Here is a 24,701-nt window from a genome sequence, read left to right on the forward strand (position 1 = left end):
CTTTCTTTCATATAGAAAGAGGATGAAATTTCCCTTGTTGTCCAAAATACTAAGTATGAAATAAGTGCATCTTCTAAAAGATCTCCTTATGTCAGTAGAGCTGAGACTGTTTTGCCATCTTTTTTACCATTCAGAAGCAAGTAAGTGTCATTATTTGGTCTCTCCTGAGGGTAAATTGATAAACCTGGTTAGACACATGTGGTTTCTTGTTAATTGTATGGAAGCAAATAATCTGAGCTGAAAATGTGTGGAAGAGGCTCAGAGGCAACTGAGTGGCACCATTACACACACAAACAGTGAGGGGTAAGAGTTAAGGGTTAAAGTTTGTTGGTTTCATTAAATACTTCATATGTTACTTGCATTTTATACCGTTGTCCATTGTGTTACTTGGGGAACTTGTGAAATTGAATTTAAACATTGTATTTGCAACGCAGCCATCTGAAGGAAGGGTTTCTTGTATTTCCCAGCCACATGTGCTTTTAGGTATAGCTAAATAATTCTGTTTGCTTAAATGGAGTAAGAAAAGTGTTGCTTTTTACTTGACCATTTTTAAGTTCTCTGAAGAGTTCTCCAAAACTGGAGATACATCTGGTTTTGAAAAGTGGTGGGTTTGTCTTAGATTTGTGGAGGAAGCTGAGCATCAAGACTTTTTTGTTGCTGATTTCAGCTGCTTAGGTCAAAATACAATAGAGCAGCCCATTTCCCTCAGCAGCAGTGTGCCTTTCTCAGAACTTCCATACTGAGGTAAGAAACAATGTCAGGTTGGTTTTTTTCCCCTCTTCACCAGACGCGTATGTCTCTACATGGTTGGTTTTTTTTTTTCAGCTGTGAAAGAATCCTTGCCGACAGATCTTCAAACAAGGAAAGAGAGAGATGTTTTAAATGAACCTCGACAAAAGTTGCGAATATTTTACCAGGTATTGCAAATAAGCATTAGAGGGGAGAAACTAGAATCTAAATACTGCATGGAATTAAAATGGTCACTTCTCCTCTGGGTAGAAATTTCCGTTTGCCTCTTTAGTGGATGCCTTAAGCGGTCTCAGATTCACATATTAAGAGCTGTTCCACATATTTCTTCTTGCAGGAAGTATTCTAGAAAGCTAATCTTCCTGGGGGCATGTCTGACGTTCCAAAATACAAAAGGCATCTCTTATTAGACATCTGGAGGGGGACAGGTGGTCTCCCTGTGGGGGAAAAAATGCTTGACATACCGATGTTTCAGTACACTGAGCTGATGCAGTGTTCCCAGGAACTTATTGTTGCTGTGGAGGTCTCCTGAAATGACATCCCACTTTTTTTTGGTGGATGAGAAATTAGTGAATGAAACGTGTTGGATGTTAATGCTACCCGTTTCTTTGTTTGCATCAGTTCCTTTATAACAACAACACGAGACAGCAGACTGAAGCCCGAGATGACTTACATTGCCCATGGTGCACACTGAACTGTCGGAAACTGTATAGTTTACTCAAACATCTTAAACTTTGCCACAGCAGATTTATCTTTAATTATGTTGTAAGTATATTTTTGGAGTTTAGGACTATGAAACGCTATACAATCTGTCACAGATACTAATAATGCAGTGATTTTGTTACTAGCCTGTTCAGTTGTAGGACCATATCTACAGGTTAAATGCAGCTTCCTTTGAATAGTATGTGAATGTTTGCATGTCACGTGGCGGGGGGTGGGGGGAAGAATTGTGGGTTTGATTTTTATTATGTTTTTAAATATATATATTTTTTAAACAACGCTCCATCACTGGAGCGTGAATTCTGACTGTAGCTGCTACTTTTGTGTTAATGTGTTCTTTTTATGTGACGGAGGCATAATAGAAGGCAATGCAATCTATGCTTGGAGCAAGAAGCTTTAAGAGATTTAGAAATGTTCCAATTTCTAGGGTGCTTCTTAGGAATCTTGCTGATATTTTCCTTAATTGTATAATTAGTTCCATTCTGTGTGGTTTTCTGTAAAACGAAGTGGTACAGAGCAGGGGAGCTTTAGTATCATTTGTTTCTAGAGGTTAAAAATTATTTGGATGTTGTGAAAGGTGATTAGAGCTGTCAGGTTATGGATAGGGTGATACTTAAGGTATTCAGAATTGAAAAGGTTACTCACTTGAACTTCCTGATGAATTGGCATTAGTGTTTGCTAAGTGTATTTGCAATTATCTGTTTCAGTATCATCCAAAAGGTGCTAGGATAGATGTATCTATCAATGAGTGTTACGATGGCTCCTATGCAGGAAATCCCCAGGACATCCATCGTCAACCCGGATTTGCCTTCAGTCGCAATGGACCAGTCAAAAGGACGCCTATCACACACATACTTGTTTGCAGGTGGGGAGGTGGAAAACAGTCGGTCTCTATTTGTGTGATACCACATATGGACCAGATTTATGAAACTTAGGGATTTCTAAATCTGTAGGTGAATGTAAACAGTGTTACATTTTACTTATCGTTAAAGTACAGTGGTCTATGACTAAATAAAATGTTACTGAAGAATGATAACTTCACCTGTGGTTTTTCTACATCTTTTCAGTTGAGGTATCTATTCTTAGTGATGGAACTCTGTGTAACTGCTTTTTCCTAAAATTTTCTTCCCCAAAAGATGGACTGTGGGTTGGAGCAGGGTGTTAAGTTTTTTAATGGGGTTTATTTCAGTGCTGGTGATTGACCCACCTCCCCCAGTATTTTTGCAAACTATAGCCTAGAAGAGTAACTTGTATTAATGAGTTACAGTTCTTAGTATTTGCATATTTGATATGATAGTTGAAAGCATTTACTTTCCTCCCCCCCCCCCCTTCTGCTAGGCCAAAGCGTACGAAAGCAAGTATGTCAGAATTTCTTGAATCTGAAGATGGAGAAGTTGAACAGCAGCGAACATACAGCAGCGGGCACAATCGGCTGTATTTCCACAGTGACACGTGTTTACCTCTCCGTCCACAAGAAATGGAAGTCGACAGTGAGGATGAAAAGGACCCTGAATGGCTACGGGAGAAAACCATCACTGTAATTACTGCATTTACACAAAATTAAGTGGATTGTGGTTTTTAAAAGATGGTCTGCAGTTGTTGTAGGGAGCAAACAGGGCATATGTTGCGAAAATGCTGCATTTACTTTAAGAGCAAGTAGAAAATTGTGTGATGCTGAGCCATAACGATAGAAATTCATGGAATCGAAGATTGTATTTTCAAGTATGTCTTTAGTTGCCAAGCTAGCTCTGTCCGCATGTGCCCTAACAAGTTTTCATTGTTGGTGGCTGGTTTTCTCCTACAGAGGAGTGATGCTGGTGTCGCAGGAGTACACAGTGGGGTGTGTATATAATGTGGAAGTAATTTATCATCACAGGTCTCTACGTGATAGGACTTTTCCAACCTTTTTGACTGCAGTGCTGCAGTACCCGAATTTTCAGCAGTAGTTATTTCTGTGACATGTAGGTGGCATAAGTTGCATTTTAGGTGTGCTTTCAATACTTGTTAGCAGACATGTGGTTCTCATGGGTGTGTTTGTTCTGTCCTTTCTCCCAATCCTTTATCTCTCCAGCAAATTGAAGAATTTTCTGATGTTAACGAAGGAGAGAAAGAAGTGATGAAATTATGGAATCTTCACGTTATGAAGCACGGGTATGTTACTGTGCTTAGTTTTGATACAAATAAATTATGGTATAGATTTGGTTGGCCATTTTGCATTGCAATTCACTAAGTACTTAAAACTCAGCTCAGTTTAGGGAAGGATCATTGAAGGATAATTTGGTAAGGAGTGTTTTAAGGTTTTAAAAATGTTCTTGCACCTAGTAGCGCTGTGGCTTTGAAAAGAGCACTACTGCAGATGTTGAGGCTATGTAATAGCTGGACTATGCATTTACATTGATAAACCATGTTGTAGGGTATATTTTTGGTCTTGAAAGTGTCCTGCTTGCCTAATGATGGCTTTCTAATTTGACAGGTTTATTGCTGACAATCAAATGAATCACGCCTGTATGCTGTTTGTGGAAAACTATGGACAAAAAATAATTAAGAAGAACTTGTGTCGAAACTTTATGCTACATCTGGTCAGCATGCATGACTTTAACCTCATCAGCATAATGTCAATAGACAAAGCTGTTGCCAGGCTCCGAGAGATGCAGCAGAAGTTAGAGAAAGGAGAATCAGCTTCCCCAACAGATGAGGAATCTTCTGAGGAACAAAGTGGGACAACAAATGGATATAGTGAAAATAATATGAGAGAGAGAATTTCAGAAATGGATAGCATCTCAGGTGTCACAAAACAGAGCAAGAAACAAAAGCTCTGAAGTCAAAAGTCAATTGCCATTCAACGGACAAGCATTGAAGTGACATTCTAGGGTGCATGAGCTCTATAAAGAATTACACACAAAAATACAGAGGTTCCAAACAGGCACTGCTGGATGGAAATAAATGATTTCAACAAGGATATTGTTTTAACAGGGTTTCTATTCAGTTAATTATGCAAGTACATGTATATTGGTTTTGGTGATGTAATGACAATATTCTAAGAGTTTGAGCATGAAGAGCAATATGAAAATCTTTTTGTAATTTTAGTAATTAGTGTCTTAAGAACTTTATGGAATTTACATAATTTAAGTATATGTAAAACCGTTTTTATATTAAGATTTTTGCATCTGTATCTGGCTGTTTTTCCTACCATGAAGTTGTGAAACATTGGGGAAGGGGGATTGGGATACAGTTTCTGCTTTTCTTAGAAATTCTCCAGTTAGCTTTTTGTGAAAATAACGTCTCACTATTTAAAGTTTAACCTTGATCCTTGTATTTGAAATCATTTACCAATTGATCATAAATTACAAATTAACTCTTTTTTTTTTTTTTTTCCACACTAAAATTATTGAAGTTGGCAAACTTAGCACTTCCTTTGTCTTGTGCCTGTTTGGAAAGAACTTGGCTTTTCATCTTACAGACACAGTGAAGTACCACCTTGGCTTTTTGAGGTTACCAGCAGTTTGGTTTTCGTGGATAATTCTGATGTATTGATCACCCAGTGTACCATTTTAAACTTGAACATTAGCTCCTTTATATTTTTATTCCGCATTTACACAGCTACACAAATGATTTGATGGGAACCCTCTTTACTGGGGTTCCGCATCGTAGCGTGCCATGCTAAAGCCGAGAGTCTAGAGTCAGGAGGTAGGCATTGCATCGATTAACTTCTTTCGAAGTTCATGCCTGCTGTTTGCCTGAGTACAGACTGCAAGTCCAGGCCATAGGTTTAGCTTTGGCTTTCGAGATGCCACTCTTGAGGGAAAAATGCACTGTAAAATTGGACCAGAAAATGTGTTGCACTTCTTATGTAAGTATTCTGTGATGTATTGTATTCAATACAGATACTAAGATGCTGACTAAACTATATTTGAGCAGTTTTGCACTGCTGTTAACACATTTTATGCATACGTTTACAGATTTTTTCCAATGGAAAGTGGTTTCACTACTGGTACAGTATCAGCACCGAAGGGTTTATTCCAGCAAGCACTGTGGTTGAGTGACATCACCTCAATTTTTTATTATCCTTAAAATATTGCATTTTTCATATTCTTTATTTATAAAGGAACAATGCTGCTGTAAATACAGGTATTTTTAATTTTTTATTTCATTCCATCACCATGAGATGCAGTTCCCTGTTTGTTTAAGGGGTATATAAGCTTTCTAATGGTGTCTTCAGAAATTTATAAAATGTAAATACTGATTTTGATGGTCCTTAAGATGTGTTTAACTGTGAGACTATTTAACTAATGGTGTGGATGTGATTTGTCATCCAGTATTAAGTTCTTAGTCACTGATTTTGTGTACAAAATAGGAAGGAGGGAAACTGCAGCTTTCATTACAAACGTCTTGAATTTGCCAGCTGTCTGAGTTTTAGCAAACTCTTAATTATGCCTCTGGATAGTACATCAAGCATTTCTCTCTGGCTTTAATTTGCTAAAGCTGTGCACATATGTAAAAAAATAGATTATTTTAGGGGAGATGTAGTTCTAGAATTATTGCTTATGTCATTTCTTAAGCAGTTATGCTCTTAATGCTTAAAAGAAGGCTAGCATTGTTTGCACAAAAAGTTGGTGATCCCCCCAAAAATAGTAATGAAATTACTTCTGTCCAGTAAACTTTGTATGTCATGTCAATTTATAATAAAAGCTGAAAAAATCCCATTGTTTTCTATTTATAAAGATGCCTTTTCTATATGTACCTTTGATAGATTTTGAAGATTCCCTGTAAGCTGGTTAAAAACAATTTGAATGGTACAGTAGATGTAAGAAGAAGAAGAAGAAAAAAAAAAAAAAAACCACAAGCAAAAAAACAACCAGTTCAGTTGTTTAAATGAACCATTGTTTTTACATTAAATGTTTTCTTTGAAATCGGCTTTTGTACATAAAGTTCAGTAATATAAAATCTGCCATGATGGTTGTCCAGTCGTTTTGTGTGCATGCAGAAAGGCCACAAGCAGCACCTTGGATAAACTTTCTCTTCTGCATGTCTTTTAAAATTGGGATACATGTTCTTCCTTGGCTAGATTGTTACAAAGGTAGCGAAGTTTCTGACCAGTCTTTTTGTAGTATTTAAGGTGTCTCCATACATAACCAGGTTTTTAGCTGGATTATAATTTGCCTTCTCATTTCTTGGGGCTAGCACTGAATACCTGAGCTCTAGCTGTAAGTTGTGTATTACTGTTTAGAACTGTAATTTATACAACTGAAAATGAAACGTACCACTTGTGTCAGTTATAAAAGTAAGACTTGTGTGTTTTGCCTGCAAATGGTTAATGTTTCAAACAGATTTCACAAGATCCTTAGTTCCTTTGGAACAAAGTTGAAATCGCTGTCAGTTTGTAATGGTGCTTCTCTGGGACTGTAGAGGATGGATGTTCCAGGTACTACAGAACAAAATGAAAAACGAGTGAGGAATTGTGCACTGCTTGGCCAAGTGGTGACTGTTGGATAGCAGGCACCGAAAATCTGTTTCCGTGTCAGAACTAACTCAGATACTGGCATACAGGGGGTGTGACAAGCCGGGTCCTGTGAAGTTGACTTCACGCTGCAGCTGTCCTATGCTGTCATCTCAGAAACTGGCCAGGTTCTTCTAACCCAGCCTTCAGTGTGTTCATGGCAGATTTTAATGGTGTGTTGCATTTGGTGATGATCTTAACAGATCTGTGAACCCCAAGTTGGAACCTAACGTATGACTTGAATATTTAATTCAGTGCATTAAATACTATATTCAAAATCATTAGCTGAATTTAAGTTGTTAACTCTTAAGTGTACGTTGCTTTGAGTGTGTCTTGAATGTAGTTCTTGAGTTTTTTGGGGGTGGGATGTAAAGATTCACTGCCTGGAATGAAGCAGTTGCAAGTAACTCAAACTGTTCTGGTTACTGAAGTAATCACAAAACCAAAACCCCAAACTGTACAGCCCCCCCCCCCCAACCCAGCAATTTCACTTTGAGAATGCAGGAATGACTCTATGGGGGCAGTTTTGACAATATTGTTCAAAGTTAAGTGTTTCTTAATTTGCAGAACAGTTTGGTGCCATCATCAGCCAGTGCTTGAATGAGGGTGTTCCTGTCGGGCCGGATCCTGGTTGTAACTGATCCTACGTGGCTTCACAGTGGAGAAGACGAGTTCCAAATGGAGTAGGTAAGCCTGCCTTCCGTGACTGCTGCCTGCTCTTCTTGGGTTGCTTGATTTGAGAGATGCACCCTCTAGGAGAAATACTCGGCCCCTTACTGTAGAGAAAGTTTGTTTTATGAAGGGTGTATTTATACAAGAAAGCTACCAACTTGGGAGTCTTACTTAAACTTGTTTCACAAGTTATTTTTTCCCTTAAAAGAGACCAAAGGGAACAGGCTGCAGGTAAAGCAGAACTAGGAATTAAGTAAAGCTGTGTGGAAGTTCAACATGGGCTTGACTTCAAGAGGATCAAATACCTTTTACTTCTTGCTTAAGTCATGGTGGCCAAAACCTACTGTTATCTATCGAGGTAAGTAGCATACAGATGTTTTCAACCAATTTTTTAAAAAAAGGAGAATTAGTATTTCTGTCAGCTGCCAGTTAAGATCTGAACTTCAGCTGGGAATCAAATGCACAATTAAGAAACCTGGGGAAAAAATTGTTGAGGACTCCTGAGGGACAGAAAATGAAAAAAATAAAGGGAAAGGCTGCAGTGCTACAGAATATGTTCTCTTATGTTCTTGTTAGAATGCAGTGATACTCAGCTTTGTGCCCCAACCAATAATTTACTGGGCCATACACAGGTGAGGGATAAAACTTTATTTAAAAAAATTCAAATTTCACTTGACACAAGTCTTAGTTGAGGTAAGTGAATGTACTAGCTTAAGAAAACAACTTTTAAGGATTGGATTCCATAAGCAGTGAACACTCTTGCTTAGAAGGCTCCAACAGCTAGAGGTGAAAATCTGTAAAGGAGAAGTGTCAAGTCGTCTGTCTAGCTGAACTATTGTGGGAGAACTGAATTGCAACCTTTGCAATTCGAGCCTCTCCTGACTGCATCCTGCACTGCTTGATTACTTGGGTCTCTTATCCTGAGGCTCTTCACCCCTCCCAGGTTTAAAAGGTGCAGCTCTAAGAGGTGGCTGAACAGTACCTAATTTGCAATGTGGACTGCTAGGCTTCTGTTAAGTTAAAAAAACAAAACAAAACCAAAACAACAAAAAAACCCTGAAATACCCCCCCCTTGGCAAGCTGCCCTTGTTGAACATACTGCTAACGACTGAAGTCAGAAAGACAGTTTCTTCTATTGCCATCCTCGGCTCTCGGAGGGAGCAGTGGGGCCTCCCGTGGCCCTTCACAGTCATCTTAAGCTGTTTTGTTTGTATATTGTGAGCAAACTGACGAGGTGTTAGGATCTCTGGAAGTACCTGAATTCAAGGCTTAAGCTGAACTTTTGAAGACGCAAGCATGTATCCTGTGGAATCCACAGTCCGATTAGCCCCTCCCAGAGCCGGTGAAAAGGTACCTGACCTGGCGGTACCTCACAAGTGTACATAGTCACAACTGTAGTTTCCATACGGTAAAAGTACTAAGTTACAACTAGTACCTGACACCTAAGTATCGAAGTAAAATTATCAGCACTAAGTGGAGCAAGATTTAAGCCGGCTGCTAGCTGGAGTGCCAGGCTGACCCTCTAAACAGGCTGATACAGTTTTATCATCTACTGAACCTTCCTGGCTACAGGAAAAGAACCGTATTTTTTAAGTATTGACAATAACACTTCACAAAGGAACACTGGAAGTACAGGACAAGCTAGTATTCTCTTACTTCCTGACTGTGAAATAGTTGAGCTTGAAAAACTGAGAATACTGCAGGCTTTTTGTTGCTAACACTGGATCATCTTACCTGCAGGTCTCCAGTCCTCCTCACTTTGTGTCTGGCAGGAAATTCCAACCTAGCTCTGCCTTGTGCAAGTTCTTTGCATCCACCTGAATCTACTCACAATTTTTTTTCCTCTTTTAAATGGTAGAAATACCAACAGCCCTTTTCCTCTTCTGAATTCTTGTACCCCTACTAAGGATGCTTGGGGAAAAAAAATGCAGGCAAGATTACTGATCTTTTTGTACCGACAAGGAAAGTATGGGGGTTATTAATCTAATGTAAATTAAGCTCTTTATGCTAGCATAGAGAGCTAATTAGCATGTTGACACCAAAGGAAAAAGGGCAGAATGATTGTCTAGGTTCTATAAAAATACTGCTATTCTGACATGCTAAAATATATTTAATTTTAATTGAATTTGAGGTAAGAACGCCCTCAGTTAACATTATTTCAAAATATTCTTTAACTGCAGTAGTATTGCAACCTTTTGACCAGGAATAGGCTCTCTAAGTTCATTCTAACTTTCAGTTGCTCCTTAGGGGAATTAGTGGTAACTTTATGTAACTTCTGAATTAAACATCAATTAATTCATAATAATCTCTTACCCCATCCTGCTGGGTGGAGGAGAGTGCTAAATTACCACCACCTCTGCCAACAGGGCACCTCAGCCCATCCTCTCCCACGGGGGATCTCCAGCAGCAGCCCCAGCATGCCCAGGCTGCCTCGTCCGTCCCAACTGCTCGGACCATAAACCCGTACTATTGCCCATGAGTGCAAGGTGTTCCCCAGTGGCTCGCTGGGATTTCCTGGAATCCTGTACATCACAACAGCACTTCCCTTGTCTCTGTCGTGGGACAACAGAAAGGAGCTTCTTTCCAAGTCTTAGGGGGCTGTGCATGGAATCGTGGCTGCCGATCCGCACATCATGCCTAGGGACTAAATCGCCAGGACTTGCTCTGACACAGGCTACGTGGTGAGTCACAACTAGGGAAGACCTTCGGAGCAGATAAGGACAACCGCCCAACCCTAGGCATTGGTCTGGTTTGAGGCAAGCATCTGCATTAAATTGATGTAAGCATCACCATGCAGCTATTCTGGAAGATATATTCCAAGTGACAACACAGAAAATAGTTCAAGAAATATCTGGAAATAAGGCACTTAAGTGAGACATTAACAGACTGGCTACATATTTAAACAGACATTATGGCTCAGACGTCCTTGCTCTGGAGGAACAAACAGTACCGTGCGTGGAAGAAATGGCTGTTACACGCAGAACCCCCTCTGCATTCACACTATTAAGGCAGCACTGTGTACAAGGAGGCGTAGCAGGACATCACTGCTCTAAATACTTTGATCTTTTTGAGTGGTATAAATAAAACTTTGGTCCCTTACCACCCCTCTAAATGTTTACAGGCTTATTTCACAGAACAGCAGCATTAAGCAAAGTTATTTCTACACAACACACGTACCCTGAGACTAGAGTACAATGAAATACTGACAAAAATCAAGTCTGGAGGAAAAAGGGGAAAGGTCTTACGAACTGCTTAAATTACTTTGCCTACACAAATGCCTGCTTCTAACTTTTTCCAGAGTAACAAATCCAATGTTTCACAATTGTTTTTTTTACATGAATCCAGTAGGAAATACAATATAGTGGAGTTCAAGTAGTATAAAGACAGTTTTTGTTAACAGGTTGTTGATGTTGAACAGCTGGAAACCCAGGTTTTAACATTACCCTTTATGAAATCTGCTTGCTTTCTGCTAGAACACCAAAACTTTCCAGCCTGGGTATGAAAACGAGCATCCAAAATACAAAGAGCCACAACACTGATCAAGTACCCAGTCAAAGACCACTTCTCTGTTGTTAGAGCTAATGGTTACTCGAAGCTTGACATTTCCCCCCTCGGTGCCAGAAGGCCCTAACTGTACAACTTCCATGTCAAATGTCACAGTCGATCCAGAAGTTACGGCAGGCAGCTGGTTTGTCATCTCTTTTCCATTTACAAATACTGCCCCTGAAATAGTCAAGACATCAAATATTATTTCTCACTTTCTGTACACACTAACATGCAATACTGTGTCTCCCTGTTTTCTTGCAGGCACAAGAAAGGGGAAGCAGCATTCCTTTTTGTCACATCGGAGGTGACAGTAACCGCAAGCCAGAAAAGGAGATCCATAATCTCACCAAAGATCTTAACTGCACAAGCCATACGTACGTAAAAGGTGGGTGAAGTTGTTCATATGTGATCCAGGGATACAAAGAACCAGGGGCTATGGCTTTTGGGAAAGAAAAAAAAAAAATCACATCCTTCAATTATGTGATAGAGACTCACCATTGGTGCTAATGCACACCGCTTTATCGCGCTGCAGGGAATCGTAGCCATTCTGCTGCTCCACACACACACCCAGGCTGTCTCGTCTGTCTGGCTGTCCCACGGTTTCAATTCTACCAAGCAAATAGTTAAGTCAGACCCTGAAGGTTTAAATCAAAACATACAATGAAATCCAGGCAGTAATACCCTGCCACACCAGACCTCTGTACTGCGCTCCAGCGCTTTCAGCAAATTCCTCCAACCTTTTGGGGAGATCCCTGTTGCATGACCAGAAGTCCTACCAGCTTTCCCAACAGCTCCACACAGCAGTGCTCTATTCATCTGTATAAAACACGAATCTGCTTCCTGCAAACCTTCATTGCTATTTAATAAAATTACTCGCTGTCACAGCTTAGTTATCTGAAATAAATTTCAGTTATCTGAAGCAACCACTACACACCAAGCTAGAACCATCTATACCAGGTTACTGGTCCACATCGTGTTTTATGGAGAGACAGCTGTAGTTTCAGCAAGTATTTAGTAAGGATGACTCAAACGGATTTTTCTGAGCCCTGCCATGTTCTGCTGTAAAGGGGTGGGGGTGGAAGGCTGATGTGTTTGGGTGGGTGTGGTGGTGTTTTGGTTTGGTGTTTTTAATAAATCAGCTTGGTACAAATGTGTATTAAAAGCAGGAACACTTTTTAGTCTGGCTTCTGCTCAGCTGCATTTAGGATTTTGGTCCTGGGAAAGAATCTCCAAAGAAAAAGCAAACAAGTTGTGCAAACAACCGGGGAGGGCAGTTCCCTCCCGGCCCTAGCAGCTGAGCGGGGCTGCACGGTTTGTACCCTGGAGGGCTCTTCTGTATTTGAGTCCTTTCTCTTGTACTGCCACCTCAGAGGTGCTAAATCAGGGAGTGAGCAGAGTGCCTCGGCAAACTGATGGTCTTTCCTAGAAAGTAAAACTGGTTATTTTCAGCTTGAGAGTAACAGCAGTAACTGATACATGGTTGTTGCCAAACAGCAGAAAGTCTCTGGTGGAAGCTTTTTAAGAACTGCAGATTACACTGTAGACTGGCACATGATGGGTTAATTCTTTCAAAAGGGAAGATAAAATTGGAACCATGTTTTACTTTTGCACTCCATTAGGTTTTTCAGTCCCCTGGGGACGTCACTAAGATAGCAGAAGCCTTGCACTGTAAAGCAAAGCAAAAACCCTAGATTTAATTATCCAAGAAACTTTTAGTTTTGAAGTGACCACCATGTTTTCCTAAAACAGCTTTAAATGAGATTTCAAATTGATTTTGGTGCTCTGCTTTAGATTTTAAACTTAAGAGTTACTGCTGAAGCTTTATAAACAGCTATTTATCTGCAAACTGTGCATACAGCAACATTAATTCATTCCATCCCTAGTCAAGGCAGTGTTTCTTGACTTTTGGGTTGGTAATAAGCGTTTGTACAGTCACAGGAATGACCAAAAATGCATCATTCTAAACCCATTAAAAAGTAGGAATTCTATCATGTCAATCTGTATCCACACTGCCTTCCTCGTTTCTACAGACCTCTTCTGCAAAGCACTGTCAAGGCAGCCTGGATGGGCAGAAGTAGGAAGAAAAACACCAGACAAGCAGCAGGACAGTGAACGCTGGAGGTAGGAGCAACAGCACACCCGGAGTGGGAGTGTTTACACAGGAGTCAGTCAGTCCACGCTGAATCAGGACCAGCTGAGGGGGTTTAGGTTCAGCGCTCTTGGTGGTGTCCACGCTGAATCAGGCCACATTTCTGTGTACGTCTGTACTCCTCACACCCAGGCTTCCCAGCATCAGGGCTCCCCTTGCTACATCGCTGCCCCTACTCCCAGGAGCAGGCTGGGCTGCACGCTAACGCGTGGTAGGAAAGAGCCAAACCTTCCCTGCAGCACACCGAGGCAGTACCACCCGCATGCCCCAGGCACCGGCTGAGCTGTGATGCTGCAGCAGCCTGCCTCCCCTCGCTCTGCCTCCCCTCGCTCTGCCTCCCCTCGCTCTGCCTCCCCTCGCTCTGCCTCCCCTCGCTCTGCCTCCCCTCGCTCTGCCTCCCCTCGCTCTGCCTCCCCTCGCTCTGCCTCCCCTCGCTCTGCCTCCCCTCGCTCTGCCTCCCCTCGCTCTGCCTCCCCTCGCTCTGCCTCCCCTCGCTCTGCCTCCCCTCGCTCTGCCTCCCCTCGCTCTGCCTCCCCTCGCTCTGCCTCCCCTCGCTCTGCCTCCCCTCGCTCTGCCTCCCCTCGCTCTGCCTCCCCTCGCTCTGCCTCCCCTCGCTCTGCCTCCCCTCGCTCTGCCTCCCCTCGCTCTGCCTCCCCTCGCTCTGCCTCCCCTCGCTCTGCCTCCCCTCGCTCTGCCTCCCCTCGCTCTGCCTCCCCTCGCTCTGCCTCCCCTCGCTCTGCCTCCCCTCGCTCTGCCTCCCCTCGCTCTGCCTCCCCTCGCTCTGCCTCCCCTCGCTCTGCCTCCCCTCGCTCTGCCTCCCCTCGCTCTGCCTCCCCTCGCTCTGCCTCCCCTCGCTCTGCCTCCCCTCGCTCTGCCTCCCCTCGCTCTGCCTCCCCTCGCTCTGCCTCCCCTCGCTCTGCCTCCCCTCGCTCTGCCTCCCCTCGCTCTGCCTCCCCTCGCTCTGCCTCCCCTCGCTCTGCCTCCCCTCGCTCTGCCTCCCCTCGCTCTGCCTCCCCTCGCTCTGCCTCCCCTCGCTCTGCCTCCCCTCGCTCTGCCTCCCCTCGCTCTGCCTCCCCTCGCTCTGCCTCCCCTCGCTCTGCCTCCCCTCGCTCTGCCTCAGCAAGAGGGGCAGGACTGGCACAGATCACCTTTCCTCTCCTTACCAGGTTTTGATTCTTCAGCAATCACTAACCAGCCCAAGTACCGCACAGAGTATCCCTGCACAACCTCCTAAGCTTCCTTTACTAGGCTGATTTTCCCCATCACATTAACAAAGTTATTCTCCAGCCTCTATGATCCCTGGACTTAAAATTTTTAAAAGCCCACTGAATGTGTGGTGGGACACTGCTCCCATCCCTCCTCACCACTTCCAGTGCTGCAGAACAAAACCTTGCCTCTCACTGCAGCACACAGATGCTGAACTAGTTCAGCTGCCACCAGTTTCCCTTTGTCTCAGAGCACAGAGAAGTAACTCCGTGGGTGATCAGACGTGCTTCCTTTCTAGTAGCGGCCAGTAGAGCTGTGGTGGCTTCCTGACAAAGTCAGAATGATCTTCATAGGCCATCTGCTGGATGAGCCCAAATCCCAGCCTGGCCAGACTGACCGTGGCTCCCCTCTGCAAGCAAAAGCTTTAGGGATGGCTGCAGAGCAGGTCACTGCAGGAATGTTCCCTTTTCTAAGGGCAGCTCCCCAAAGGCTGCAAAGAAACAGAATGAGTCTTGACTTAAAGCAATATTTTCCTACAGCTTGTCCAAATGCCTCACCCCAGAGGAAAACTGCAGTAGTTTATCTTTAAAAAGCTGGTACAAAGCATTGCATTTACGGCAGCTTCACTTTTCACCGATGAGCTATGCCTGTGTCCTGAACGTACAAGAAGAATACAAAGCTGCTTCACAAACTTCACAAACATCTGTAACGTGAACCTTGCTTATTTGGTTCGCTCAGCCAGCCACTTCTCCCCTTCTGAATACACTTCTGTTTCAACAGATGGAGAAAGCCAAGTACCACATCTCCCTGCTCGGGAAAATCTCACACACACACTTTCAAACAAGGAGCTGCTCATGGACCTTGAAAGAGGAACAATCAAATTTTGAGGTTGTCTTCAGTCTTAAGATTAATGTCATTATAGTTCTTGTGGACACGTGCTTCTTAATGCTCTGCCATCCTGAAACAATCTCCTCTTGGAGAGGAGTCCACATTACCAAAATGTAAAGCAAAAGATTTTCATGTGCTACCAATAAAAAAAGATAAAAGGCATTGGTCTGAAAAGAACCAAGGGAAACCTCGAAGTTCTGCCTTTAATTTCACAGGCATTTCTGAGCCAAGAGATGTTAAATCTAGCAACAGATTCCAAATGAAAGCTTTGGATCTTTTTATCCCGTCTCAGACAGGGCAACTGAATACATCTTCCTACTACAACCATCTAAAGTTAATTCATTACCAGGAAGGGAGAAATGAAACGCCACGGAGTAAGTTACAGAAATACCACGAATAGCCCCCTTAAATTGCCTTTGAGGGTTGCCTACTGTACAGCAAGTTGTTTTATTTAACCAGGGAAAGATGGAATAAAGCTTCAGAGTCTCTGAGGTCTGTAATTACAGCTGACATATCCACAAGGACATTCCTCATACCCTGTTAAACAGCATCATCTCAGGGACAGGACTACAGGCAGCAAAGCTGCCAAAGTTTCTAATCGCGTTCTGTGTGAAATGGAAAGCTTGAACTTCACAAGATCTCTTCTCCACTCAGGATTTTCTAATGCCAGTTTCAAGCAGTAGTCTGATCAGCCCTAATTATCTCAGTTAAAGACATCAGTGCCAGACTGTCCCAACAGCACATACAGTATCTTCATGTCCAAAGCCTTCAGAGCTCACGGACAGTCTGGGAAGGAAAGCACCCCCTGACCCCAGGTTAGAAAGAATCAATGTCGAGCCTCCACTGACTGCTGAGTGGCCAGTAACAGCTGCTACAGAACCTGAGGAAGTTCAGCATTCCACAGGCTTGCTCAGCATGGGCTAGGGCTCTATTTTACCATCCCTCAGGAGTTCACTCATCTCTGTTTTAGATAGGAGCGGGTCCTACAAAAACAGCAGGTGTTTTCCTAAAGAGCCAGGAGGTAGGAGCACAGAGAAGGAAGCTCAGACTTCACACAGACACGCTACCTCGACTAGGGCTGAGCTGGTGTAAAACTCCAACATGCATCATGACTCAGGTTTATGTACAATTCAGGTGTAATTGCTCACAGGAGACGCACCAGAGAACAGTTTCCCAGAAAGTACTTGCCTGAATGTTAATGTCTGCCCACAGAAGTAGGTGGGAGCTTTGGAGTAGAGCACACCACATGACTGAGAGTCGTTTCGAAGCGCTATGTTTCTTCGACTGCTCAAGCTGTAACCCTCCAAACCAGCTGTCCATTCTTCAAAAAAGAAAACAAAAAAAGCATGAAAAGTATAAACCTCAACTCAACTAGCTGCTGTCTGTGCAAAATCAAACCAGTCGCAATGTCCACTCAGTGTGCCTCATAAGAAGGTTAAGCCACATTAAGAACGGTCTGGTTTTGCCACCTTCTGACGGAGAGTTTTCTTTTTCAAATAATTTGCAATTACATAAAGTGTTTCCCAGTTCACAGATTCACCAGCAGTTCACTCTGTGTGATCCCTGTGAAGTCGTATTGTAGGCAAAGGAAAACCTTCATTACCCATTGCCCTTAAAAATGTGCAAGCAAAGAGAAAATTTAGGGGTTTCTTTCTCTAAGAGCTTGTTGTAAGACTGTAACTCATCAAAATCTCTTAGGTAAGGGTGAGGGAGAAGGAAAAAAATGCTTCACTTCTGGCTCATCAACGCTTTCCGAGGCTAAGCAGTGAGGTACCTGCTGGAAAGGCATACAATCCGTCCCTCACACTAGGAAGCAAAGAATAAACTGCAGGATGAAAGGATAATCCATCACACATTACACACACACATCATAGCTAAGGACACCCCGTCACCACACAAAAAGCAGCTCCGTGAGTCATTCAGCTATAAACCCTCAGGAGGCTGCACTGATGGCACAGGTTTAAAGGTGGAGATGACCTGCAATGAAACCAGTACCGTGGGGAACCAGCGTGGTGCAGCCGATCTGAGGAACACTCCATGGACTCCACTCCTGCCGTCCATCTCCTCGGGCACAGACTCTGAACTGGTAATCGACATTTGGATCAATATGCAGCACTATGAACTCTGTCTCCGAGCCGACGTACGCATCTTCAAATTGATTGGCAGTACCCTTACGATATTGCAGCCGGTAATCTTGTGGTATGAAGTCATCATCCACCTAGAGAAACATTTATCGCATTAATAAAGGTCTGCTATTTTTTTCTTTTGCCTCTGAAGTGGCATGTATTAGGACAGTACTGCAGGCTGTAATCAAAGGTGATTCAGAGTCACAAGGTAGGAAAGAGCTGAAAGCATGCCTTATAGAAAATAAAATCAGTGTCTGAACCAACTAAAACAAAAAGAAGTACAAGAATTATTCGATTACAGTTTGAAAATATCTCTAGGAGAAGAAACATTCAATCTAGCAGAGAGATAACAAGATCCTTCAGCCAAAAGCTGAAGATAAATTTGCAGAAGAAATTCAGTGCCAGTTTTCACTCACTGTTACCCTTCATAAACTGTTCCAGGGAATAACTTCCAATTCTTTGTTATCTCTAAGTCAAAAGAGATTCCCTCCCTCCACCATCACCACCAGAAAAGCTCTACTGTCCCCCAAGCATGACTGAGTTCAGGGAACTACTCTACAGCACAGAAGATCAGACTACATGTGACAATAGTGCCTGTGGGTTTATAATCCGAGTCCACATCCTTTACCAGGTAAAGGTGGCTGAGCAACGGCTAGCTGTTCTGAGAACAACAAAACGTTGTTTAATGCTGCCAAGGAGTGTAGAGCTGCCCAACAACTAAACCACGGGAGCACAGCAGTGATTTACTCAAAAACAGATTTTGTGCATTGAAGAGACCAGCCACATGACTAGCTAATGCCAATATTAAAGTATTTTCTCTTTCTGTCCACTCCCTAAGAAAACAAACATGTTTAGGGGTAAAAGCGTAACAGAACGGGTTCAGCCTCATCCTGGGTCTGCTAATGCGTCTTCACAGGGAAGAAAAGCGTCACCCCAGCAATGAAGTTCAGTCTCGCCGAGAGTGTTTGGCTGTTACTGCTACACACACAAACCACTCGCTTCCAGAGCACAAGTGCTACGTGTGAATCACCTCTGTCAGGAACACACGCACCAGGCTTTCTTGGTCTTGTTTGTACAACAGCATCACAGGTAAGATTACGCTCTTGTATTTATTTGTTTAGTGGGAAGAGTATATGAAGTTGTTTCCTGCTTGTCCAGTACCTGGCACTTGCTTAAGCGTGGGAAGCAGGGGTAGCAGCGTTTTCAGCTGCCTCTCCTGACTTTTCCCCACACGCAGAGAAAGAGACTGTGAGGCAGAGGTCAATTAGTGTCTGCTCTTTCTGCCTGCAGATGGGAGCAGGGAGAGTCCAACAGCAAGAGTCTAACACACAAGTGTCACTGGCAGGCAGACACAAACTCCAGCACCAACCACAACATCACTAGATTACCTTGCCTTTAGATGAGGCCATCACCATAAAAATATCTTCTAAAGCTTCTAACCTACACACTGGCGTGGACTGTCCTTTGAAAGCAGTAAAGAGTCCAGAATGAAAGTGGCTTTTTCAGTTTTTATCAACAAAACTGCAGTCTGAATGGTTTTCACCCAGGATATTTTACCTACCTTACACCATCGGACTAAAATACCTCCAGGCTTCTCAACAAATTCCTCTAGCTGTACAGGTGGGCGAGATGCCACAGTTCCATGTCTGAATATTTGATTTTTCAATATAGTAAGAAGGCAATCATCCAACTGGGCAGATAAACAAGGCACGTCAACCAAGGAGGGCACTTCTGGTAAGCTGAGAAAGGAAAGTTTGCTGTAATGAGAGGGGCAAACTTCTACAAGTTTGTATTTTGTCCATACACTTGCATCCATGCAGATTTGAAAAGAGAGAACAGCTGCAGAAATTGGCGTGTGCATTTCAAACTTAAAAGACTCAGAAAACATTGTGTTTTGGCCCTAACCAGACTGTCTGTTTCTCAGTAAATACTCCGAAATACAAGCTGTTCCACAAGGAGAGGTTTCATCATTCACAAATAGAGTCTATATTTCTCCAGAACATATGGAGGTTGCAAGCTACTCCATTCTGTGACTGCCAACCCCAAGGAAAGTCTGTGAAACAAACAGGACAATAATACCTCAAATAAAACTTTTCAGGCAATGGAGCAGAAGGCTTTTGTTTCAAAGAAGAAAAGATTCCCTATACAAGAAAAACATGTGCCGCTGCCTCAGATCACCTCAGTATCTTACCTATCTAGCTGAATATGTAAAGCTTTTTTTGTAAAGCTGCAAAGTTTCTCATTCTGTTGTCCCACATCTCCGTGGACTGCACTCTCTCCTGGAATCAAATGGTAAAAATATTCCTAATGAGACAACGTCCAAGCAAGGCATTCTTTGCTTCAAAGAATAACCAGTTCTGACACGAACAACCAATTAAACATGAAGCATTCTCAGCACTTTTGCTAGACTCTTAGCTAGAAAAATACAATTATAGTTGACAATATAAAGTCTATCTAGCAACTTTTGAAGCTCTCAAAGCTTCCCGTAGACACACCCATAACCGATGTAATAATTTGCCTCAGGTCCCAGGCAGTAGCAGAACTGGGGTGACATGCCAGAAATCAGGACTATTAATCTCTTCCTCCACCTGCTTTACAGGAAGAGAAAAGCAAAGCACGTTTACTGAGCAGAAAACAAAAAAGCAGAAGCATAAAAGCAAAAAATAATTTCAACCATTGTTCTGTTTGCTACAATGTAAATGGTAACTACTGTTGTAATGAAGGAAATAATCCATGCATTGAAGTACAGAGATAAGTAGAAATCTTGTCATAAACTTTCCGTATAAAGTAGCATCCCACACCTCAGCTTACAGAGACATATGCTCCGTCCTCCTATCTGATGACTTTATGGTAATTTACAACATGAGCAAGCTCAGCCCTTTTCCAAATGGAGGATTACAAACGTTACAAATCTCTAAAGAAAAGCATACGTCATAACTGGCAGCAGGAGATTTAATAACCATGGAGGCTTAACTCCTTTCTGACTCAGATGCAATGTCTGCTCATTTTGACGCCACCACTTAGCGATGCCGCCGCTACAGCGGGAACGGTGACCAGTGCACAGCTAATCAGGTTCTCAAGAGATCCAACAGAAACAGCGTGTATAACACAGGCAATCTTTGCCACCACCTTGTAATTCAGTAACTTGAAACTTAAACACAAGGTGACTACCACCTGTCCCAGAGGCTGTGGTGCTAGATAAAGACCCCAACAAATTAACTGTTAACCACTGTTGGTACTCCCGTGAACAGGAGGCGTGCAGCTAGTAAGCTTTCAGCGCGATGCTCGCGCCCGAGTGGAAGCCGGTAGATTCCCTCCCCGTGGGAGTCTGCTCAATGCACTGTATTTCACAAAACTGAGCTCATGTTTTGAAAGAAAGTTAAAGTTGAGACATGAGAACAATGCAAGGAAACTGCCAACATATTCATGGCTCAGACATGCTCCCAGTAGGTTCTCCAGTGTGGGGAAAACAGTCAGGAGTGACATTCCTTTCTGGCTAGGTATTTAGCATCAGTAGGGTATAAAGTGGCCCTTATGGTGATATTCCACGTGTCCATTTTTGTCCGCATCGTCCTCAGACTTTTTTGAGAAGTTTTCCCTATAGAGCGGCCATTTCATTCCTTATGTTCCACATCAACAGTGAACATAATCGCATCTATCATCAAAGATAACCTGTTTACTTCAGCTGCTATTCCACTAAGACACAAATAACTTCCTTCAACTAACAGAGATGTTCTGTTATTATGGTACCCAAGATGTACTTTATTTCAAAGGAGCCTGACATAACCCCTCCTAGCGTGGAGGGTACAGAACATCTCTGTAGTGAGGCATTTCCAAAGCAGGTATTTCTTGCCCTTAAGGAGAGGCTACGCTGATAGAGGTACACCCTAGGATCAGAGCAAAATACTAAAATACAAACTTGGAGGAGATACTATTGATCAGCTCTATACGACAACTACTCAACTTTAACTTTTTCTTAACATCTGGTTTGAAAGAAGTCCAAAATGAGCCAAATATGCTGATCATAACAGGAATATCCCAGACATTGAGACACCCACTGGAAAGCAGAGCTAAGACTTAGTATCAGGACCTGCCTTACCTTCGCGGAGCAAATCATCGGCTGTACTGACTCCGTGCTCTATTAGTTTCTGGCATTCATCCAAGGGTTTGATGCTCTCTTGTTCGATAGCATCTACTTCCTGCAGCAGTGACATTAGTCGCTCATCCAACAGCTTCTTTAGGGTCCCTTTCAAATCGTTAAAATGCTGCTCGAGTACATCTCTGGTCAGCGTTGCACTTTCTCTGATCTAAATTCAGGTAATGGGAAAGAAGGATTCAGGAAAAAGGCAAATGCCATGCACATCTTTTATTTTTCTGAACCACCTCAATTGTATCTGCTGGAGAAAAGCTGCATGTGAAGGCAGCTTTAAAAAAGGACCACTAGCAGTTAACAAACCAGTGCAGTCATTTCTAATACATGTACAGTGGGGAAGGAGGCAAAGAAAACTAGCCCGGACAAGGGGAAGAGCATATTAACTAAGCAAAATACAAACTGGGTTATGTGTACTTTACTCGACAAATTTTTCTGGTCAGAAAAGTCCAAATGCTGTGCAGGCCTTCTCCCCACCGTCCCTCAAAACTGCTGGAATCCAGTTCAAAACCCATTCTGCCATCATATACAGGTAATCCTTGTTGGAAAGAAAAAGATACCAGGCTTTTAGAAGACTATCTAGGAGCACTTTTCCAGGCCCTATCACTTCACTGGATTTTTAAAATCCTCTTAAAGCTACTTTCTTTTCATTATTTTTGTTTTCCAGTCACCTCTGATTTGTCTGTGCTCCAGGGTTACAGGGCAGGGTGAACAGCAAGTCTGTTTTGATTCTAGAAGAACCAGACCACAGAAGGTTTTGTAAGCGCTTATTAAAATGTCTGCAAACTTGCTGAATCTGACTTTTAGGGAAGAAAATGCATTTGAACACCCCTGAGCTAAAGATGCAGAAGTCAAAAGTAAACATCTCCCTACGAACAACTTTTTTTTTTTCCTAAGTCACACACACAAGGAAATGCTGCAACAAGCACACGGCCTTACATATAATTTCAAGATCTTTAGAAGGCCTTACATATAATTTCAAGATCTTTAGAAGTTACAGATAACCAACACAGGATGTTCTCTGGTTAGGTAAAATAAATTTCCTCTTCAAGTAATATTCATGAACCTCTGCAGCTGCCACACAGCTCCGTTTCCCTTCTCTTGTTATTTTAACGCTTCAGAAAAAAGGAAGTATTTCGCTTTGTGAAGGGGTGGGGCGGAGGAAGACAGAACAGTCACTTCTCTAAGCCCATTACCTCCGTTACAGGCAGATACACATCCCAGTCAACCTCAGCACTACAGACATCACTAGCTACGCAGAAGAGGAAATGCAAGTCCCAGAATACGCACAGAGCAGCGTGAAGTTTTTTGAAAACCATGTCACATTGGTCTAAAAGAAAAGGATGCAACAGAAGTGATCTAAAGTGCTTTTCCTATCACATCGGCCCACTGGTCCCCAAATAATAAAAGCTCCACAATCTGATCCCCAGTCTAAGACATTGAGCACTTCGGGACACAGGGAATTCTTGGCTGTGTTCTTTGTGAACCAAATAGTGGTCCTGAAGATGGAAAGAGAGAAACAGAAACATGCACACAAGCAAAGGAATCCCCCCCAAGAGGGGAAAGAAAGAAAGGTAAGCTAACCGAGCACCCACAGCCGCCATGGAAGGACAAACTGGGTCCCTCTCAGCACAGTCCGAGTTATTGCCAGCACCTTCCGATTAAAGACAGCCATGACCAATTCATTTTCTTAAGCAGCCTGTGGTTTTGAAGATGACTAATTTAATGTATAGTGATTGCCCGCACTCACTCAGCAGCAGGACGCTAACCTAGGAGATCTATAGCAGATTTCTAAGCTAATGGAATCTGCTTCAGAAAAATTATCAGGTCACCACAGCAACATTTTCTGAGTTTGGTTTTGCTGGTTTTGGTTTTTTATTTAACCCTCGCAGACTTGAATCAAAGATAGCAAGGCACTGGTTCCAATCTGCAAAATGGGAAATGCTTAGAGGGTGGCTTAGCAGAGAAGCGAGTCCTTCACGGGGCTCGGTGCAGCATCGCTACCACATCTGCCGATCTCGGCGTGCACCTTCAGGCGGAGCGGGTGGGTTACCAGGGCCAGCAAACGCCCGGCTCCAGCGCACAGCTGCAGAAACCAGCAAACCTGGAATGCTGGCAACACCAGTACGTGACCCACGGGGCTCGGTGCATGGGGACGGCAGCCGAAGCGCCGGTGCTGTGAGGTGCCAGGGCAGGGCGGCCGGCGCGACGCTCCCTGCGAACCAAGGCTCAGCGCCTCTGGACACCCGTGTCCCCGCCCGGGCCACCCCCCGCCCCCAGGGACTCAGGCTCGCTACAAACACGGCGCAGCGCACGCCCCCCTCCCCCTGGTGCCCCCGGCCCTGCCCAGCCCCAGCGGCCCCGGCCCCCCCCGGCCCGGCGGGGCCCCCGCCAGCCCGACCCCGCTCCCGCCGCTGCTCCGCGACCCCGCGGCTCTGGAGGAAAAGGCGGGTGAGGGGCGCAGGAGCGGGGCCCGCCGCTGGCCCGGGAGCCCCGGCCCGCCCGGGAGCCGCCTCAGGGGGAGCCCCGGCCCCGCCGCGCCGGCCGGGAGGGGAGGCAGCCACGACGCCTCCCGGCCCCTCGTCCCCGAGCGCCCCCGCCCCGCATCCCCACCTGCTTCCGCGCCTGGTGCAGCCCCCGCAGCCGCTGCTCCAGCTCCCGCCGGTAGCTCCGCGCCGCCTCGATGCATTCCCGAGCCTCCTGCAAGAGGAGCCGCACCTCTGCCTCGGCCTCCATGGGCAGCCGCGGCGGCGACGCGGCCGGCGGGGCGGAGCAGCAGGCGGGCCTGGCCCCCGGAAGGGCCGCGGGGCGGGGCGGGAAGCGCGGCGGGGAGCGGTAGCCCCGTGCCGGCGGCGGGGCGGCACCGGCCTGCGGAGCGGCGGGACGCAGGCGGGCGCAGGCGGGCGCAGCCCCCGCCCCGGGCCGCCTCAGCGCGCCGCCGGCCCCCCTGGCGGGCTGGGCCCCTCCCGCGCCCCGCCCCGCAGCGCGAAACCCGAGTGA

The 24,701-nt window shown here is 44.2% G+C and overlaps 2 protein-coding genes across 2 annotated transcripts in view; one reads left to right on the top strand and one right to left on the bottom strand.

Annotated features, from left to right (window-relative positions):
• Positions 1–6,170, top strand: part of SUZ12 (SUZ12 polycomb repressive complex 2 subunit) — a 31,288-nt gene extending 25,118 nt beyond the window's left edge. The window contains exons 11-16 of the mRNA XM_055795370.1: positions 826–917; positions 1,369–1,512; positions 2,175–2,332; positions 2,806–3,004; positions 3,539–3,618; positions 3,941–6,170. Of these exons, the coding sequence (XP_055651345.1) occupies positions 826–917; positions 1,369–1,512; positions 2,175–2,332; positions 2,806–3,004; positions 3,539–3,618; positions 3,941–4,286 (1,019 nt within the window). The 3' untranslated portion in view covers positions 4,287–6,170. The remainder of the gene's footprint in view (positions 1–825; positions 918–1,368; positions 1,513–2,174; positions 2,333–2,805; positions 3,005–3,538; positions 3,619–3,940) is intronic.
• Positions 6,171–8,269: 2,099 nt separating this feature from the next.
• Positions 8,270–24,674, bottom strand: CRLF3 (cytokine receptor like factor 3). The gene is made up of 8 exons (XM_055795372.1): positions 24,315–24,674; positions 21,651–21,858; positions 19,743–19,830; positions 19,113–19,290; positions 17,421–17,643; positions 16,614–16,746; positions 11,678–11,790; positions 8,270–11,359 (listed from the first exon to the last, which is right to left on the bottom strand). Exons 1-8 carry the CDS (start codon positions 24,435–24,437, stop codon positions 11,106–11,108), a joined length of 1,320 nt encoding a protein of 439 aa, XP_055651347.1. The 5' UTR covers positions 24,438–24,674; the 3' UTR covers positions 8,270–11,105.
• Between the last annotated feature and the right edge of the window lie 27 nt (positions 24,675–24,701).

Source organism: Falco peregrinus, chromosome 2 (assembly GCF_023634155.1).
Source record: "Falco peregrinus isolate bFalPer1 chromosome 2, bFalPer1.pri, whole genome shotgun sequence".
Lineage (NCBI taxonomy): Eukaryota > Metazoa > Chordata > Aves > Falconiformes > Falconidae > Falco > Falco peregrinus.

Bases quoted from the DNA above. Each gene is read 5' to 3' on its own strand.
- CRLF3 (XM_055795372.1), bottom strand. From the start codon at position 24,437: ATGGAGGCCGAGGCAGAGGTGCGGCTCCTCTTGCAGGAGGCTCGGGAA. The intron at 21,859-24,314 runs GTGGGGATGCGG...ACCTGAATTTAG, and splicing joins TGCACCAGGCGCGGAAGCAG to ATCAGAGAAAGTGCAACGCT. The intron at 11,360-11,677 runs GTGAGTCTCTAT...TGACTATTTCAG, and splicing joins GGTGTGCATTAGCACCAATG to GGGCAGTATTTGTAAATGGA.